The sequence below is a fragment of the Nicotiana tomentosiformis genome, chromosome 10 (assembly GCF_000390325.3).
Source record: "Nicotiana tomentosiformis chromosome 10, ASM39032v3, whole genome shotgun sequence".
Classification (NCBI taxonomy): domain Eukaryota; kingdom Viridiplantae; phylum Streptophyta; class Magnoliopsida; order Solanales; family Solanaceae; genus Nicotiana; species Nicotiana tomentosiformis.
Window position 1 is genome coordinate 60,539,235 of NC_090821.1, and position 19,669 is coordinate 60,558,903.

At 37.5% G+C, this 19,669-nt stretch overlaps 3 protein-coding genes across 3 annotated transcripts; 2 read left to right on the forward strand and 1 right to left on the reverse strand.

The window, feature by feature from the left end:
* Positions 1-12,229: 12,229 nt before the first annotated feature.
* Positions 12,230-12,856, forward strand: LOC138900268 (uncharacterized). Its single transcript, XM_070186988.1, has one exon. It carries the CDS (start codon positions 12,230-12,232, stop codon positions 12,854-12,856), a length of 627 nt encoding a protein of 208 aa, XP_070043089.1.
* An 852-nt stretch (positions 12,857-13,708) lies between these two features.
* On the forward strand, positions 13,709-14,032 carry LOC138900269 (uncharacterized). Its single transcript, XM_070186989.1, has one exon. The coding sequence runs from the start codon at positions 13,709-13,711 to the stop codon at positions 14,030-14,032; it is 324 nt and encodes a 107-aa protein (XP_070043090.1).
* A 1,316-nt stretch (positions 14,033-15,348) lies between these two features.
* Positions 15,349-16,116, reverse strand: LOC138900270 (uncharacterized). Its single transcript, XM_070186990.1, has one exon. The coding sequence runs from the start codon at positions 16,114-16,116 to the stop codon at positions 15,349-15,351; it is 768 nt and encodes a 255-aa protein (XP_070043091.1).
* Positions 16,117-19,669: the final 3,553 nt, after the last annotated feature.

A 19,669-nucleotide genomic window follows, 5' to 3' on the forward strand; every position in this document is an offset into this window, starting at 1 on the left:
TACAGACTCCGAAGGGGCTCCTTCAGCCCAAGCGCTATAATCCGCACGGACAACTCACGTGCCGCAATCAATATCTGGATCCGTACAGACAACTCATGTACCATAGTATCAATGTCTGGATCCGCACGGAGAACTCATGTGCCATAATATCAATATCTCAAAATCAGGCCCTCGGCCTCACTCAATCATCAAACTCTCCGATCTCTCGGGCTCACAATATCATGAAATTAGCCCAAAATAATGATATGATGTATCAATAAATAACAATAGAGACTGAGATATGATATGCAATGAATGAACATTACTGAGTATAAAATTGCAATGTAAGCAAATAACTCAACAGCAATAATGACCTCAGTGGGTCCCAACAGAATAAGCGTATAGCCTAGACATGGTTTCTAACATGGATCACAGCTCAATAACTCTAGCACGTAGAGATTTCATGATTACAGATAAGTTCAGGTAATTACACAGTACCACATAAATAATGAAGTTACAATTCACACAGTGCTCAACCACACGCCCATCACCTAGCATGTGCGTCACCTCAACGACAAACATATAACACGAAATTCAGAGTTTCATACCCTCATCACTAAGTTTAGAAGTGTTACTTACCTCAAACCGTGTAATTCTTTATTCTACTATGCCTGTACCTCGCGAAACGGCCCCCAAACGCCTTGAATCTAGTCACAATTAATTTGATTCAATCAATACAAATTATAGAAATTAATTCTATATGAAAACACTAATTTTCAGCAAAATCCGAAATTGTACTCCAAAATTGCCCGTGGGGTCCACGTCTCGGAACCCGACAAAAATTACAAAATATGAACGCCCATTCAACCATAAGTCCAACCATACCAATTTTATCAAATTCTGACATCAACTCGACCCTCAAAATTGATTTGGGTAATTTGACCAAAATTGAATTAAGAACACTTACCCCGTTGTTTTCCTTGAAAATCTTCCGAAAATCGCCTCTCCCCGAGCTCCAAATCGTTAAAAATGAAAATTGGGGGGAAGTTCCATTTTCAGAACTTAAACTCTCTGCTCAGCGATTCCTTCTTCGTGAACGCGGAAGCTCCTTCACGTTCGCGAAGCACAAAACTTCAATGCACAAAAATTTCTTTTATACGAATGCGATTGCCTACTCGCGAACGCGATGCCTTACAGAGCTTGGCCTTCGCGAACGCGTCCCCCTAACCGCGAATGTGAAGTATTAAGACCTGGTGCCCAGCTTGGCCTCGCCCATATACGTGAATGCGAGCTCCCTCTCACGATCGCGTTGCACACTAACCCCCAACCCTTCGCGAACGTGGCTCCCCCTTCGCGAACGCGAAGGCTAAAATCTCCCAAGCCAAGTTTTTCTCTTTCGCGAATGTGATGCTCCATTTATGAATGCGAAGCACAAATATCCTGCAGCCCACATCCTTCTACGTCAACGCGATAACAACTACGCATTCGCGATGAACAACATTAGAACCAGCAACAACATTAGCAAGACATGAAGAAATGATCTGAAACCATCCCGGAACTCACCCGAGGCTCTTAGGACCTCAACCAAATATACCAACAAGTCCTACAACATCATACAAAATTAGTCGAAGCCTCAAATCACATCAAACAATGCAAAAAATGCGAATCATACCCCCATTCAAGCTTAATGAACTAAGAAATTCCAACTTCTACATTCGATGCTGAAACCTATCAAATCAAGTCCGATTGACCTCAAATTTTGCACACAAGTCATAAATACGTAACGGGTCTATGAAAATTTTTAGAACTCAATTACGACCCCGATATCAAAAAGTCGACTCCCTGGTCAAACTTCCAAACTTAAACTTTCTATTTTCACCATTTCAATCCTAATTTAGCTACGGGCTTCCAAATATTTTTCCAGACACGCTCCCAAGTGAAACATCACCATACAAAGCTATTGGAATATTTAAGCTTCTAACATGAATTTCCTTCATCTGAACTAATCCCGAAATACCTGAAAATCAAATACGACTATACACACTGGTCATAATACATTATATTAAGCTATTCAAGACCTCAAATAATTGAAAGGATCATAAATACTCAAAGTGACCGGTCGGGTCATTACTATTGATATTATTGATTTATTTATGGATCGGGTTGCACGTCGCAATATTTAGAATAAGGGTGGATTTATGTTGTATGGTGAGATCGGGTTGCATGCTTCAACGGGTGGAATAAGATTGGATTTATATTGATACGGTGGGATTGGTTTGCGTGCCGCAACACGTGAAATAAGGATGGATTGATATGATGAAATAAAGGAGAATTATGATATTGACTCTGATTATATAGTTGGATCGGGTTGCGCGTCGCAACATATATATTTACTTATTATTATTGTTTATATTTACATGGTGGAATAAGCAGGATCTTGTTGTGCGGTGAGATCGAGTTGCGTGCCGCAACAATTTATGTATTTTGTATTCCTTGTTGTATTGTGTTGGCTTCAGTACTTTCGTACGAGACTTTGAGGATTGGTATTCCCGGTGTTATTAGTTTTTTAGGATTGAGTTGTTTTCATTAGTTACTACTTTGCCGTCATCTCCTCTTTTCCTTTCGTATTACTATTATTTTGGCGAATTGATTTTCAAGATGAATTTATTATGCTGAGTCATTATCTCATACCATTTTGAGTTGTTGGTAACATGAAGGTTTTAAATAAAAGAATTATTAACATGCTTACCCTATGTGACTCTTAAGTTAAAACTCATCGTTTCATTCGACACTTTACTATTTTTAATAGTTGTCATATTTTACTTTAATTGATTTCTCAAATTAATCTCCTTATCCTATCTGATATTTTTACTTTACTTAAAAAGAATTGTTATTATGTTTTAATTTAATAATTCTATATTAAATTCAGTAGCTTATCTGATGCTTTATTTTATTTGAAAATGTTATTTTCTTCACGCAATTCATTTTCTCATTGATTTCCTACTTGGTTCAGAAATTGTAATTTTACCTTACGATATATAAATAAATCTCTTGCACATCTTAATTAGCATTTGACATGGATACTATATACCGGGTAGCACATGAATTTTGCCGTGCGGAAGTGATTTGGAAAATGTGGGCACAAGGTGCCTTGTGTGTATAGTTTGGAAATTTGAATATATGATATGAGATTACGAGAAGTGGTATCTGAGATAATTCTTGTTGAAATTCGTGCATTAGGAATGATTTGATTGATTGAGTTGTCATCGATTTCCCTTGCTTGGACATATTCATATCTCACCTGTACCTCGACTGAGTTGTTGCTTAATTATTTGGTTGTTTCTCGTTCCTATTCGTGCTCCCATTGTTTTCAATGTTGATTGTAATTTGGAATCCTTCTACTATTGGCCTTAAATTGATGTTCTTTCCTTATTAGCTTTATGTTATATCCTGTGTAGGTTCACATGTCTTGTAGGTATCTTGACCTGCCCTCGTCACTATTCTACCGAGGTTAGGCTTGATACTTGCTGGGTACCACTTGGGTGTACTCATGCTACGCTTCTTTATATTTTTGTGCAGAATCATGTACTTCAGATCGAGTTGGTTTTGAGACTTATGCTTGTGCGACTGGAGACTTCAAGGTACACCTGCTGGACGTTCGCAGGCTCCGAAGTCACCCTTTGTTATATTTATTTCCATTGTTTCCTATTATTCCGGAATAATGATGTATTCATTATATATAGTTACTCTTAAAAGGGCTTATGACTTGTACTACCGGTTTTGGGATATTGTATCATGCTGAGATTATTGGCTTATTTAGAAATTTTCGCTTCATGTTTAATAGATGTTTAGTAGAACCTGTTAACATTTCGGTATGTGTTAGGCTTACCTAATTTTAGAGACTAGGTACCATCACGACCACTTAGGAGGGATTTTGGGCCGTGACAAGAGGACATGGACTCATGACCAAGGGTGCTAAAAGAGGAAAGATATATGCCTTGAAGGTGGACAACTTGCTTGCTTTGAATACAACACAGACAAGGAGAATCTCTAGTGAAATTTGGCATGCCATACTTGGGCATCCAAATTCTAGGTCCTTAAAAGTACTTAGTAATAATAAGTCTATCAATGTCACATGTTGGAATAAAACTCCTACAGTTTGTGTTAGTTGTCAAATGGGAAAAGGTTGTAAACTACCATTCAAGTTGAGAAATAAAGTTGAGAATGAGCCTCTATTGAAAATTCACTGTGACTTATGGGGTCCTGCTCCTGTTGAATCTTTCCAACATATGAAATATTATGCTTTATTTGCTGATGATCACAATAGATATACTTTGGTTGTATCCTTTAAAAAGAAAATCTGACTTCTTTGAAATATTTGTCAAATTCCACAAAATGGTTGAGAAACATTATTCAAATAGTATCAAGATCTTTCAATGTGATGGTGGAGGTGAATTTTCAAGTTCTGAGTTTGTTAAGTACTTAGAAGACTGTGGCATTGTAAGACATATTTCTTGTCTTCACACTCCTGAGCAAAATGGCATTGCAGAAAGGAACATCGACATGTAGTGGAAACTAGATTGGCACTACTACTACTACATGCTAGGTTACCTTTATATTTATGGATTGAAGAATTTCTCATAGCAATATTCTTGATAAATAAATTGCCATCATCTGTGCTTAAAAAGGAAATACCATTTCACAAATTGCATGGTTCACACCCTGATTACAATAGTTTGAAAGTGTTTGGGTGCAGGTGTTTTCCTTACTTAAAGAGAAAACACAAGTTCTCACCTAAGTCCTATCCATGTATGTTCATTGGTTACAACATTTTACATAAAGGCTATAGTTGCTTTCATCCAACCACAAGGAAGGCCTTTGTGTATAGACATGTTGTCTTTGATGAACTAACATTTCCCTATATGCAAGAAAACAAGACTGACAGTGCACCAAATGACTCTAGTCATATGGCCACCTTCTTTGAATTTTTCTCAGAATCACAAGTTAAGTCTGGTTCATTAGACCCTACTGCTGCAGGGGAAGTGTTGGGAATTGATCATGATGTTGTTGCAGCTGATGTTTCAAATGATCAAAGTGTTGTGTTGGGAGTCGATCGTGATGTTGTTGTACCTGATGTTTCCAATGATCAGGATGATGGTGTTACTCCTCAAACAGCTGCTCCAACTACTGATCACAGTGATGATGTTGAGTTTGATCAGGATGAGGTTGTGGAGGTCACAAACAGTGTTGATGAGCCCTCTGCAGACATGCAAAACTCAGACACTGATGAATTACACTCAAAGGCCTCTCACTCAGATGAAACACATATGCAGTTTACAGTGACAAATCCAAGAGGATTGCAGCTAGAGTGGACTTGTTACACTTCTTCAATGCCTAAGATGAAGCACCTCCAGCAGAAAACATAGTTCATGTTGAACCTGAAATCACTGCTCAAGGCCATAAAATAGTTACCAGATTCAAAGCTAAGTCTCTTCCTATAACTCATACCTCACTAGCTGTTATACAAACAAAACCAGAAGAACCTAAAATATAAAAGAAGCTCTTAGTTTCCCTCACTGGTTTAAAGCTATGCAAGAAGAATTAGCAGCTTTACATCAAAATGACACTTGGATACTAGTTTACAAAACTTCAACAATGAATGTAGTAGGATCTAAGTGGGAGTTTAAAAAAAAAATGAAGCCAGATGGATCAATAGAAAGACACAAAGCTAGGCTAGTTTCTAAAGGGTACTCACAACTTGAAGGGATTGACTTTGAAGAAACCCTCAGACCAGTAGTTAAAGCTACAACTATAAGAGTTATTCTCTCTGTTGCTGTCACTTTACATTGGCCCATTAGGCAACTAGATGTTAAGAAAGCCTTCCTACATCGTCATCTACAAGAAGAAGTTTATATGACTCAACCACCAGGCTTCACTGATCCAATGTATCCTGACCACGCCTGTCTCTTGAAGAAGGCACTATATGGTCTCAAACAAGCTCCAAGAGCTTGGTTTGAGAGATTTAGTCTATTCCTACTTTATCTTGGTTTCAAATGCAGTCGAGCTGATTCTTCCTTATTTACTCTCCATGATGCAGAAGGAACAATATTACTCCTGTTATATGTAGATGATATAATTGTAACAGGAAGCTACTCAAGGCAGATAGGGGAAGTAGTGCAAAAGTTGGGGCATGAATTTGATATGAAGGATCTTGGACCTTTGAGTTACTTTTTAAGTATTGAAGTAAGCTGTTTTCCTAGATGAATCCATTTGAATCAAAGCAAATATGCAAATGATCTACTTAGAAAAGTGGATATGGTAAATGTAAAATAGTGCATACTCCACTAGTTCAGAAGCATGGTCTACAAGAAGCAGCTGGCAAAGTAGTTAATCCCTCAGCTTACAGAAGCATTGTAGGAAGCTTGTAGTACCTCACACTCACAAGACTAGACATTACTCATGTTGTTAATCTAGCAAGTCAATTCATGCAGAATCCAAACAGCATGCATCTTCAGGCAATAAAGAGAATATTTAGGTATATCAAAGGAACTATCGATCATGGACTGAGAATCATATCACAGTCTTCCTTCAGGCTGTATGGATTCTCAGATGCAAACTAGCCAGGATGTGCCATTATAAGGAGGTCTACTACTGGATATAGTATATACCTTTGTGCAAATTGTGTCTCCTGGTCATCAAGGAAGCAGAACACTGTTGCAAGGTCAAATGCTGAAGCTGAGTATAGAGCACTGGCAACAACTGCAGCTGAACTTACCTGGATAAGCTATATACTACAAGATATTGGAATGTATATCAAGATGGCTCCTGTCTTATTTTGCGACAACTTGAGTTCTCTATACATGACTACAAATCCAGTAATGCATGCTAGAACTAAGCATGTAGAACTAGATTACCACTTTGTCATAGAGAAGGTAGCTCAAGGACAATTGATTACTCAGTTTGTTAGGTCCAAGGACCAACTAGCAGATGTTCATACAAAGGCTCTTGGCAAAGACCAGTTCCAGTTCTTTCGAGACAAGCTAGGTATAGTGAAGTCACCTCCAACTAGCTTGGGGGGAAGTCTTGAAGATAATGATCAGGATAACAAATCTGATAACTATGCGATCACTTAGTCTTAGTTTACAAGAATTAGGACTCTTTGTATTAGCTATCCTAGAAAAGTCCTACTCTATGTTGTATTAGCCAAAATATAGGATCAATATTCTGTATAAATACATAGGATTCGTGTAACTGAAAATATATCAATACACTCCCTTCTTGACATTGTCTCTGCACCATACTTTCAAAATTTGAATGAGTATTAATAAACACTCTATCAATGTGTGTTTCTCAATTGTCCTTATGTGTATAACACATCAACTTCCATATTCGATAAATATCATTTATTCGTATTTTATATTTAAAAGAACTCCAAGATCAACCCGGGCTTCTGTTACTCCTTCTTCCATAGTTTGTAAATTTGTTATTAGTGTTATAGATCTGGAGTTATACATTAGTTTTAGCTCGGTGGTTCCAACTCCGTTATGGCTATTTCCGCAGCTCTCTATGTGTTTGTCATTGCTGCTACAAATTGGAGAAGTTCCTAGTCCATTATTTCAACTTCCATAGTTTGTGAATTTCTGGATAGAATTAAGAGACTCTTTGTAATACATTCACAACCATACCATTTTTCGTTTACCTAAACAATATAAAGATCCTCTTTCAAAAAATTAATAGTCTCATAAAAGTTGTTGTCCATGATTTGCACAAAATCAAATAAAAAAGGGATATCGCCATGGCTATAAATAATAGAATTTGAAATTGCATCGAAAGAAAAATACCCATTAATATGTAGAGGGTGTGACATGTGGCCATTAATAATGCAATTATATGTATCCAGTATTTTTTCTCAAGTCTGAAGTAGGAGATTGGGGAGAGGGGGTGATTGAAAAGATTGTGCTCCAAATATTGTGAAAGAATGGGGTGGGGTGTGGGGGGGGGGGAAGATTTTTCTTTTTAACTTCTTCCTTTTCATTAATAACTTTTTTTATTGTATTTAGTGGAGTATTTTTTAAATCAAAACCATCACATACACGATTTTTTTATGGTGATAGGCATGCACTTTTACCATGCCACTTATGCCACTACTGTATTGGTGGTGAAAGAACGTTACACGTGGAATATTGGAATGCTGACATGGCATGGTACGTGGAATAATGATATGGTGACAAATGGTTTTATTAATTGATAAAGAAGAGAAGGCACAAGAGGAAATACCCACGAGACGGTACAAAAAAGAGAACCGGGCCTAACAGTTGGCAAAGAATAAATGGGGACGAAATGAATAAAGAATAAAAAAAAGAAAGGTACATGAACCGGAAGTAAATAAGGAAGGGGAATCAGAACAGATATGAGGCATTTATAGCAATAAATACGTCAGTTATAGATATCCGAGATAATGGGCAATCAATATCATTAATGTCCATAATCAACCCAAATTATGTGAGACCGTTACTATTGTATATTCCTATATAAGGACACATAATTCTATTTGTAGGGACAGATCAGTGGCAATATTGAAATATACTCTTTACTTTACTGCTTTCTCGAAATTCTCTACCTTGACTTTGTAATTTGTCCATCAATTATTTTCTAAGTTATTCTTATTAATTTCCTTTGATATCATTGTGAAAGTGAAGTAAAACTTGGTTATCAGTAACCCGTTTTCTTCTAAAATTAGATTTTGGCCAAAAGACTTATTTTTGGTTAAAAAAATTGGTTCCGTTACCGGGAATCTGATAATCTTTTCATTTTCTAAATTCACTTTTCTGACAAACAATCATGTCAACTGCCAATAACAACAACTAACTGAACCAACATGAGGGAGGAACTCCACCATTCCCTTCACCACAAGAATCTCCTCGACAGTCCCGAGAGGGAACACCTCAAAGATCAACATCACATAAGAATGATCAACAAGGGGACGAGCAAACTGCCGAACATGATACATTAAAACAATTAATCACAGAACACGTCAACAACGCCTTTAAAGCTTTTGTTAGTGAATTGCCAACTGCACCACCATCTCCTCCTCTAAACAATACCGCGACTATAGAAAACCCACGCTCGGGACTTGCTAATTCAGGAAGCGGAGGAACTCCCAGTGAATCTCGTGATGGAAGGTCAGGTACACCAAATAATTCTGATTTACAAAGTTTGGTACTAACTTTGTAGAAACAACTGAAAGAGCAGAATTATCGCATAGAACAAATACATGGCATACCACCCATGATTAAAGGAGTGGATATTAATAAATATTCACAATAGCCCTAGAAGCCAAGTATAACACCTTTGCCGATTCCTAAAAAGTTTAAAATACCTGATATTCCAAAATATGATGGAACAATCGACCCACGAGATCACGTAACCACGTTTACAACTGGTGTGAAAGGCAATGATTTAACCAAGCAAAAAATTGAATCAGTGTTGGTAAAAAAATTTGGCAAAACACTCACGAAAGGAGCACTAATATGGTATTCTCTCTTACCTGAAAACTCTATTGATTCTTTTGCTGAGCTTGCAGATTCATTTATAAAAGCACATTCGGGAGCTCAAAAAGTTAAGAAGGGGATGTAAGACATCTTTAAAATAAAACAAGGGGATACTGAGCTACTCAGGAAATTTGTGGATAGATTTCAACATGAAAGGATGATGCTACCGCGAGTACCTGATAATTGGGCAGCCATGGCGTTTGCAAGTAACTTAAATGAAAAAAGCTCAGAAGCCATGAGGAGACTTAAGGAGAGCTTATGAGAATTCCCTAGTACAACATGGAATGATGTGTACAATAGGTACAACACGAAGTTGTGGATAGAAGAAGACACGATCACTCAGGCAAGGGGTGATCAAAGAACAAGTTCGAGATAACCAGAATCTGAAAAAAGGTCCGGTAAAAATAGGTACGAACCTTTCATGGGACCTACAGGATGGGATTCACGGTCCAAACAAGAAAACGTATGGTATGATTCTAGATCAAGGCATAGAGATGCAGGTTCATCATCCAAGTTCGTAAAAGGGCGAGATGCGGGAGACAGTAATGCTACTACAAATGCAAGGATTGGTGATTACAGTTTCAATATTAGCACTTCTGAGTTGGTTACTGTTCTAAGGAGTATGGGAGATAAGGTGCGGTGGCCTAAAGAAATGAGATCAAACCCCAGCAGAAGAAATCCAGATTTCTGGTGCAAGTTTCATAATGACCATGACCACAAAACAACAGATTGCAGATTATTACAAGGTGAAGTAGAGCATTTGTTAAAACAAGGTTATTTAACTGACCTGTTCAGTGAGAAAGGTAAGCAATCTTATATGAAGAATAGACAAGAACCTCTGAAACCTCTGTCACCAAAAAGAATGGTTAACGTGATAAGCTGGGGAGAAGAGGTCAACGGTGTGACATATATGGCTGCAAAGAAGACATCAAAAGTCATGGTCGCCCATGGGAAGCGAGTTCACCACGTTTTTGGAGGAAGACATTATAACGTTTGATGATGCAGATGCAGATGGCTTGATAATCCCTCACAATGATGCACTGGTAATATCTTTATTTGTACATGATACTAATGTTAAATGAGTTTTGATTGATCCATGTAGCTCCGTAAATATTATTATTCTAAGAGTGGTAAATGATATGCAAGTTGATGACAAGATAGTGCCGAAAGCACGTACCTTATCTCGATTCGATAATTCAAGCGTTGTCACAAAAAAGGGAAATAGTGCTTACCACATTTGTAGAAGGAGTTGTCAAGGAAACAAAATTCCAGGTGATAGATACGGATATGGCTTATAATATTATTCTTGACAGGCCGTGGATTCATGATATGGATGTTGTACCATCTACTTTACATCAAATTATTATGTTTCCTTCGCAATGGGAGATTCGACAAATCCGTGGAGAATAGCAAGCTTCTAAAAATATCAATTCAGTTGCGGATTCGAGCACAGTGAACGATGATGCAAATAAGAAATAGCAACTACAGAATTCAGTTGAGGACATAAATACACAAACCTCAGCTGAAAACGGTTCAGGACAGACGAATATAGATTCAAGACCTGATGTCATTCAAAATCCAGAAGAGAATGAAAACATCAAAACAATAATTTAATAACTCGAGGCTCACACAAGCAGTGGCCAGATAGAAAAGTTTATGTTGGAATGAAGCTAAGCCCAGGAATGAAAGGTAAACTTATCAAATTTTTACAAGCTAACGCAGATTGCTTTGCTTAGCCGTATTCAGATATGATAGGTATATCACCGGAAATGATGACCCACAAGCTAAATGAAGATCCTCCATATCCACTTGTCAAACAGAAGAAAAGGAAGTAGGATGAGGTACAAAAACTTTTAAAAATTGGATCAATACGAGAGGTAAAATATCCTAACTTACTAGCTAATACTGTAGTACCAAAAAAGAATGGGAAATGACGAGTTTGTGTAGATTATACTGACTTAAATAAGGCTTGTCCTAAAGATTCATTCCCTTTACCGCACATAGATCAACTAATTGATTCTACTGTAGGACATGAGTTGTTAAGTTTTTTAGATGCCTATTCAGGATATAACTAGATAAAGATGGTCCCTTTAAATGAAGAAAAAACTTCCTTTATCACCGATAGGGGGACTTACTGTTATAAAGTCATGCCTTTCGGACTAAAAAATGTTGGAGCCACGTACCAAAGATTGGTAACAAAAATGTTTCAATAACATCTAGGAAAGACTATGAAAGTCTACATTGATGATATGCTAGTCAAATCGGCACACGTAGGAGATCATATCCAGCATTTGTCGGACACTTTTCAGATTCTCCGCAAGTTCAATATGAAGTTAAATCCAGAAAAATGTGCCTTTGGTATGGCTTCACGTAAGATTTTGGGTTTTCTTATTTCTAACTGAGGTATTGAAGTAAACCCTGCACATATCAAAGCCATTGAGGAGATACCAGACATATTCACGAGCAAAAAAGAGGTGCAGAGGTTGACAGGTAGGATAGCAGCTTTGGGAAGATTTATTTCCAAATCTTCGGAGAAAAGTTTTAAGTTCTTCTCAGTATTGAAAAAGCAAAACTAATTTGAGTGGATTGACGAATGTCAACAAGCTCTTAAAAATCTAAAAGCATATTTGTCAAATCCACCCCTACTGGCTAGACCAAAGGATGGAGAAAGGTTACTCATCTATCTCGTTGTGTCAGAAATGGCGGTAAGTGCAATACTGGTACGAGAAGATAAAGGTAAACAATCTCCAATTTATTATGTTAGAAAATCTTTGTTGGAAGCTGAAACTCGATACCCTCACTTAGAAAAACTTGCTTTAGAATTAATTATGGCATCTAGAAAGTTGAGGCCTTATTTTCAATGCCATCCTATCTATGTAGCAACTGCCTATCCCCTAAGAAATATATTGCATAAGCAAGAGCTGTCAGGTAGGTTAGCTAAACGGGCTATTGAACTTAGTGAATACGATATTGTGTATCAACCTAGAACTACGATAAAATCTCAAGTTTTAGCAGATTTTGTTTTAGATTTCAATGCAGGAATAGTTCTTGAAGCAGAAAAGGAACTACAGGTATTCACCGAATCTAATCCGGGTACTTGGACCCTATTTACTAACGGCTCCTCGAATTTTAAAGGAGCGGGTTTAGGTATTGTTCTAATCCCACCTTCGGGAGAAATCATAAGGCAAGCAATAAAATGCTATCCCATTACTAACAATGAAGCAGAGTACGGAGATGTAATTGCAGGTCTGGAACTGGCACGAGAACTTGGGATAGAGCGGATTATAATCAAAAGTGATTTGCAGCTGGTAGTTAACCAGATGTAGGAGACTTACATAGCAAGAGAGCTACGAATGCAGCAATATTTGAAAAAGGCGCGAGAATTAATCAGACAGTTCCAATCATGGAAAATCGTGCAAATATCCAGGGAGGAAAATGCAGAAGTAGATGCACTAGCTAATCTCGCATATGTTGTCGAAGTAACGAATGCAGAAAATGCTACCGTAATACATTTGTTCTATTCGGCACTCGACCAAGATAAAAATGAGGTAAATTTCAATAATTTAACTTGGGATTGGAGAAATGAATTTGTTAACTTTCTGCAGTACGGAATTCTACCTAAAGACAAGAAAAGGTCTCAGTCACTTCGATGAAAAGCTACTCATTACTGTTTGGTTCGAGGAAACCTTTATCGAAAGATGTTTGGAGGACCTTTAGCAAGATGTCTCGGACCTTCTCAAACAGAATATGTGATGAGAGAAATACATGAGGGACATTGTGTAAATCACGCAGGAGGAAGGTCCTTGGTAAAAACTCTAATAAGAGCAGGATACTATTGGCCAAAAATAGAAGAAGATGCGGAAAGTTTTGTGGCCAAGTGTGACAAATGCCAACGATATGGAAATAACATGCATCGCCCAGCGGAGCTATTACATCCGGTTATTTCACTTTGGCTTTTTATGAAGTGGAGGATGGATATCGTGGGACCGCTGCCACAAGCTAAAGGAAAGGTACGGTTTTTATTAGTATTAACGAATTATTTTTCCAAATGGGTAGAAGCAGGAGCCTTCAAACATGTGCGGGAGAAATAAGCCATGGACTTTATTTGGCGAAACATTATATGCCGGTTCGGAGTTCCAAAAGAAATCGTATGTGATCATGGCCCGCAATTCATAGGCATGAAAATTACAGAATTTTTTCAGAGTTGGCAGATTAAAAGGATAACTTCAACACCTTACCACTCTGTGGCCAATGGACAAGCCGAATCAACAAACAAAGTTATTATTAATAACTTGAAGAAAAAACTAGAGGAGTCAAAAGGCAAGTGGCCTGAAGTGTTACCAGGAGTCTTATGGGCTTATCGAACGAAAGCAAAGATAAGTACGGGAGGGACTCCATTTTCACTTGTTTATGGTGTTGAAGCCTTAATTCAAGTTGAAGTAGGTGAATCAAGTACGAGATATATACAAGCAACTGAGGAATCAAACGAGGAAGAGATGTGAATGAATTTATATTTGCTCGAAGAAAGGAGAGAAGCGGCTCTAATAAGAATGACGGCTCAGAAACAAATTATTGAGCGATACTACTACCGGAAAACTCATCTTAGATACTTCAAAATTGGGGACTTCATCCTCACAAAGGTTTTTCAATCAACGAAAGTAGCTAATGCAGGGAAATTGAGTCCAAATTGGGAAGGACCCTATAGAATTCGAAGCATCGCTGGAAAGGGAGCATATGAGTTGGAAACCATGGAAGGCAAAGTACTACCATCAAATTGGAACGCTGTTCATTTAAAGAAGTATTACTTCTAGGCAAAAGAAGTACCCATGGTCAGGTATCACTCAAATATGATTTTATTTTATTCTTTTTAATTATACTAACCATTTTAGATGATAGGCAAGAAGCTAGCCCGTACCAAATGATGATATTAGACCCGAAAGACACGAGAAATACTGAATTATTCCCGGTCTAGGTTACAACCTTTCTGATGGAGAAAAAAGGGTTAAGTAGTCATCATCTAAATGAATACTTCTGAGTCCCGTGTGTATTTTTCTTTTCAGGGAATGGACCAAAAGGAAGAAACAATTAAGTGCACGTGATTTCATACTTCAAAGCTCTAACACTGGGATATATATATATATATGAAAAGGCAAAGAAGACAAAAGTCAGAATTCAAGCCTGAATCAGCCTAAGAGCCAAAAATCAAGCCTGAATCAAAAACCTTTGAAGTAACCTTGAGAAAGTGTAAAACTCGCAAAAGGACACAAGATGGATACAGGATATACTCCAAGTTCTTATGTGTTTTTAAATTAAGGTCAATAATTAGACACGAGATAGTAGACCCGGAATTTTAAAACATGTTACAAATAAAGCAGTTATGAAAGAGTTGTAAATATTATATTGCATAAATATAGAATGATGTATAAAATTTGAAAGTTCAAAGCATAAAACTTTCTCAAATTATTTATTTTTCTACTTCTTTCATATATTTACATCAATATGAAGACGAGACGTCATCTTCATCAGTGTTGCTTATAAAAGGGCCCTCTTTTATAAAACTTTCGTGTCTATCAAAATCACGAACTGTTAAAGCATTTTTTAGTGCAAGATTGTATGTCAAAGAGTGGAACAAAAACTCAAACATCAAAATAGGCGGAAAAGAAAGCCGAGATTTATATATTAAACTTTGTAAAAACAAAGTATTTGTTTGTCATCAAACCCAGAACAAGATGGGGGTAAACCGGCAACCATTCCAAAAACGAAAAGAAAAACTTCCCACCAAAAAGTTCTAAACAAAACAATCAAGTAACAGAAAACATTAGGAGGCATCATCCACTAGAACATCAGCAACTGGAGCATCATTGATGGAAGTAGAGGGGTCAGCTTGAGAAGAAGAGGCTTGAATATTAGCTTTACCAGGAGCAAGTCCATCATCTTCGGGAACTTCACCTTCAGGTGAAGGAAGGCTTTGACTTTGTTGAGTTTTTTTAATTGCCTCTTTAGCTTTAGCAATCTCAGTGTGAAGGTCAAAACCCTCCTGGATGTCTTTCATTAGAGTCTCGAGGCGAGTATTCAAAAAATCCATGCTCACGTCAAGTGACAGCTTATCCTTGAGAGCTTCATTATCTTTCTCCCACTGATAAATTTCGGTTATCAACTCCTCTTTATCTGTTTTGGAAGCATCAAAAGCTACCTTCAAAGGGGTAAGGGAAATTTTCGAGAATTTAACCTTATCAGTAGAGGCACAGAGATCTTCTTGAGTTAGAGTAAGTGTTTGAACCAACTCTCCTGCATAGGTCTCTTTCTGGTTAAGGAGTTTTCTCAAACTCCTTATCTCTTCGGTTGCCTTCGAAAGCTGCTCAGCAAATGAGGACTCGAGGATATCCTTATCCTTACCAACTTGACTTGAAGAAGCCTTTTTAATCGCTAACTCAGCAACGATCATTTGTATTTGTTGCTCTAAGGCATCCTTCTCCTCTGCCAACACTTCCTTCTCTAGTTGAAGATCTTCAAATTTCTCTTTCCAATTGTCAGCCTCGGTGCGGTAATTAATAATTTGTTGGTCAGCATGGACGATCCTTTTCATTAGTTCAGTACCTATCAAATTGATTTATAAAAAAGGATTTGGGGGGGGGGGGGGGGGGGGTTATGGATAAAATGAAAAGAGAAGAAAGAAGGAGTAAAGTCAAATTCGAACCTTCAGAAATGAATGAACAATATCATTCATCCAAGTCAACGAACTATGACTCTCCAACTTCACCTTCTCCATAGGACAGAGAAAAGGCTTCAACTATACGTCGGCTTGACCCGACTTCTTTAATAAGTTCCCACCTTCAGGAACCTCGACAACGATTTTCTTCATCGCCTTCTTGCTAATGGAAGGATCAACTTCTATGTGAGAAGTAGTAGCAGCTGAAATGGCAGATGAGGTGAAAACAGTCACGGGGGGAGCATCAACAGCAACTTCAGGTAAGGGAACTCGAGGATCATCGGGGACTGACGCTGGAAAAGAGGTAAGGGGCAACTCCTTAGAAATAGGTTCAAAGGCTTCCTCACTTCCGAATCCATGAGTAGATAATTGTTCAGCAGAAGCAAGGGGGGATCATTCACTTCTTCATCAAAGATCACTAACGGGGCACTCTCTAGCTCGTCCAAAGGTCTAGAGAGAACTAAGCTTGATGGAGGGGTTGCTTCATCATCGGAAATAATACATCTCCTGACTCGGAGCCTGCGAACTAAAGAACCCTCCTCTGGTTCTTCACCTTCAGATCTACGGGCTTCATCAACCTTTCTTTTTGAAGAAGAACTCAAAATTCTTTCTTGAGCAAGACTCATAGTAAGTTTTGTGGATGAAACAGAAGCAGGACTGATGCCACGAATAGGAAATCCTAGTAAAGGGAAAAAGGCATGGTATGAAACTTTTAAGTTAGCAAAAGAGAGAAAGAAAAAGACTAAGCGGGAAAAAGTACCGTGTGTCTTAACTTTCTAGCCGAATCTCTGTGAAAGTATTTCCAAAATCTTTTCTCCATAGGGGCAACAGATAGTAACTTCTCTACCCAAGCATGAAAGTTAGGAATCTCCTCAAAAACTTCCATGGTTACTGAAAAAGTAGGCACGAGAGTACACGAGTATCTTCTTTCAGAAAAGAAAAAGACAAGGTAGAAGTACTTATGTGCAAAATTCCATTTTTTTGGAAAAGGCATATTTTCTTCACCCACCAGAGCACTAGTGGGAGCAGTAACGAAGCGAGCATACCAACCATGATCTTTGTCATCTTCAGGGCTATCTAATACTCTCTTACTTCTTGCCACAAGGGAAAAAACTCATTCACAAAATAATTTAGGGGAGTAAAGATGAAGCAGATGACGGGAAGTAAAAGGCATAGAAGCCAAGTTTGTCAAATAACGGAGGCATGCAACAACTCTCCAAATAATAGGACCAATCTGTCCTAAGCACACATTGAAGTAACGACAGAATTCAATGATCACTCGATCAATAGGAGGTTTAAATCCTAGGGTAAAGGGATATGTGTATACGAAGGAATAACCAGTCTGATATGAAGTTATTCTCTGGTCGGCACCAGGAACTAAAATTGGGAAGTCAGGTTTCCAATAACATTATCTTCGAACGAGAGCAAGAAGATTGGTAGTAATCAAAGTTGGGTAACGGTCAACACGATCAAGGGAAGCCATGTAAGAAACTTGACTCTTCATGGATTCACGATCTGTTACAAAGGAAAACTCTTGAGGAATAATTTCATCGACAATGGGTTCACATAAAGATCCAGCTGAATCTTTATCTCTAGAAGAAAATCTCGGGGTTATAGGAGCCCTAGGTCTAGAAGAAGACGGATTGACAACACTACTTTGAGAGGGGGAACCACGGTTAGAAATAGAACCAAGGCTACGCAGCATGCCACCCCTTCTACTTCTAGTAGGGGCATTGGAAGAAACAGACTCGTCAACAATTACAACTTTGCAAGGATCAGGAGAAGACATGATTATCTAAAGAAGAATAAGGAAAAAATACAGAAAAGTGTAAGACAAGAAGACGATGGAGGAAAAGCTTCAGGAAATTAAAAGGCGCTGAGGAACTGAAGAAACAATTAGCAAAAGCCACGTGGCATGATCATTAAATAGAAGTGATATGTGTCGCATCGGTTCAAAAGGAGGTATGATTGCATTTGAAAAAACGACGGCAGAAAATTTCCGCCATAAAAACTTTTCACTTCCCCGAATATTCAGTAGAGAATATTCAGTAAAGTGGGGGGACTATTTGTATTGGTGGTGAAATAACGTTACACGAGGAATATTGGAATGCTGACATGGCATGGTACGTGGAACAATGATATGGCGACAAGTGGTTTTCTTAATTGATAAAGAAGAGAAGGCACGAGAGGAAATACCCACGAGACAATACAAAAAAAAAAAGAGAACCAGGCCTAACAGATGGCAAAGAATAAATGAGGACAAAATGAATAAAGAATAAAAAGAAGGAAAGGTACATGAACCGGAAGTAAATAAGGAAGGGGAATCGGAACAGATATGAGGCATTTATAGTAATAAATACGCCAGTTATAGATATCCGAGATAATGGGCAATCAATATCATTAATGCCCATAATCAACCCAAATTATGTGAGTAAAATCGTTACTATTATATATTCCTATATAAGGACACAAAATTCTATTTGTAGGGACAAATCAGTGGCAATATTGAAATATACTCTTTACTTTTCTGCTTTCTCGAAATTCTCTACCTTGACTTTGCAATTTGTCCATCAATTATTTCCTAAGTTATTCTTATTAATTTCCTTTGATATCATTGTGAAAGTGAAGTAAAACTTGGTTAATCCGTTTTCTTCTAAAATTAGATTTTGGCCAAAAGACTTATATTTGGTTAAAAAACTGCCACATAAGTTTGGCCAATGGCCACATGAGTTTTTGTATACTTATCTAATGAGTTGAGGTATTAAAATGGGATATTCCTAAGTTTATATACTTGGATGGCAAAGCAGTACAAGTTTAAATAGCTACAAGATCGATTTTTCTTATTAGACTATATAGAGAGAGAGAGAAAATTAAAGGCCATTGTAAAAGCTGGCTAAAAATTCTACTGGGTTGTTGTTGTTGTTGTTGTTGTAAAAGCTGGCTAGGGATATCACATTTGTCTTTCTTCAATTAAACTTTTTCTTTTTTGTTGTTGTTGTTGTTTTTATTAAAACGTGTGATTACATCTTTGTACAAAAGTATCTTTGATGTAATTTTTTGTTAAAGGGCAAAACAGTTAGCTTTTGATAGGTAAATAATAAGAGGCTTCCAAGTTATAATATAGTACGATATATGATATATAATATATGCTATATGATGATGATATGATTTATAGGGGCACTGTAATAATACCGAACACTATATATTGGATCAATCCATTCATTTATTATCAAAACCGTCCATCCCTTTTCACTAGGGCTATTCAAAAATCGAAATGTAACTGATAACGCAGTAAAATTAATTTATTGGCTTATTAGTATTGAGTTATCGGATATTCGACTGATGAATGAATTAAAATTGTATAGTTAATGACCTATTGATTTATTGGCTTATTGGTATCGAGTTATCGGATATTCGACTGATGAATGAA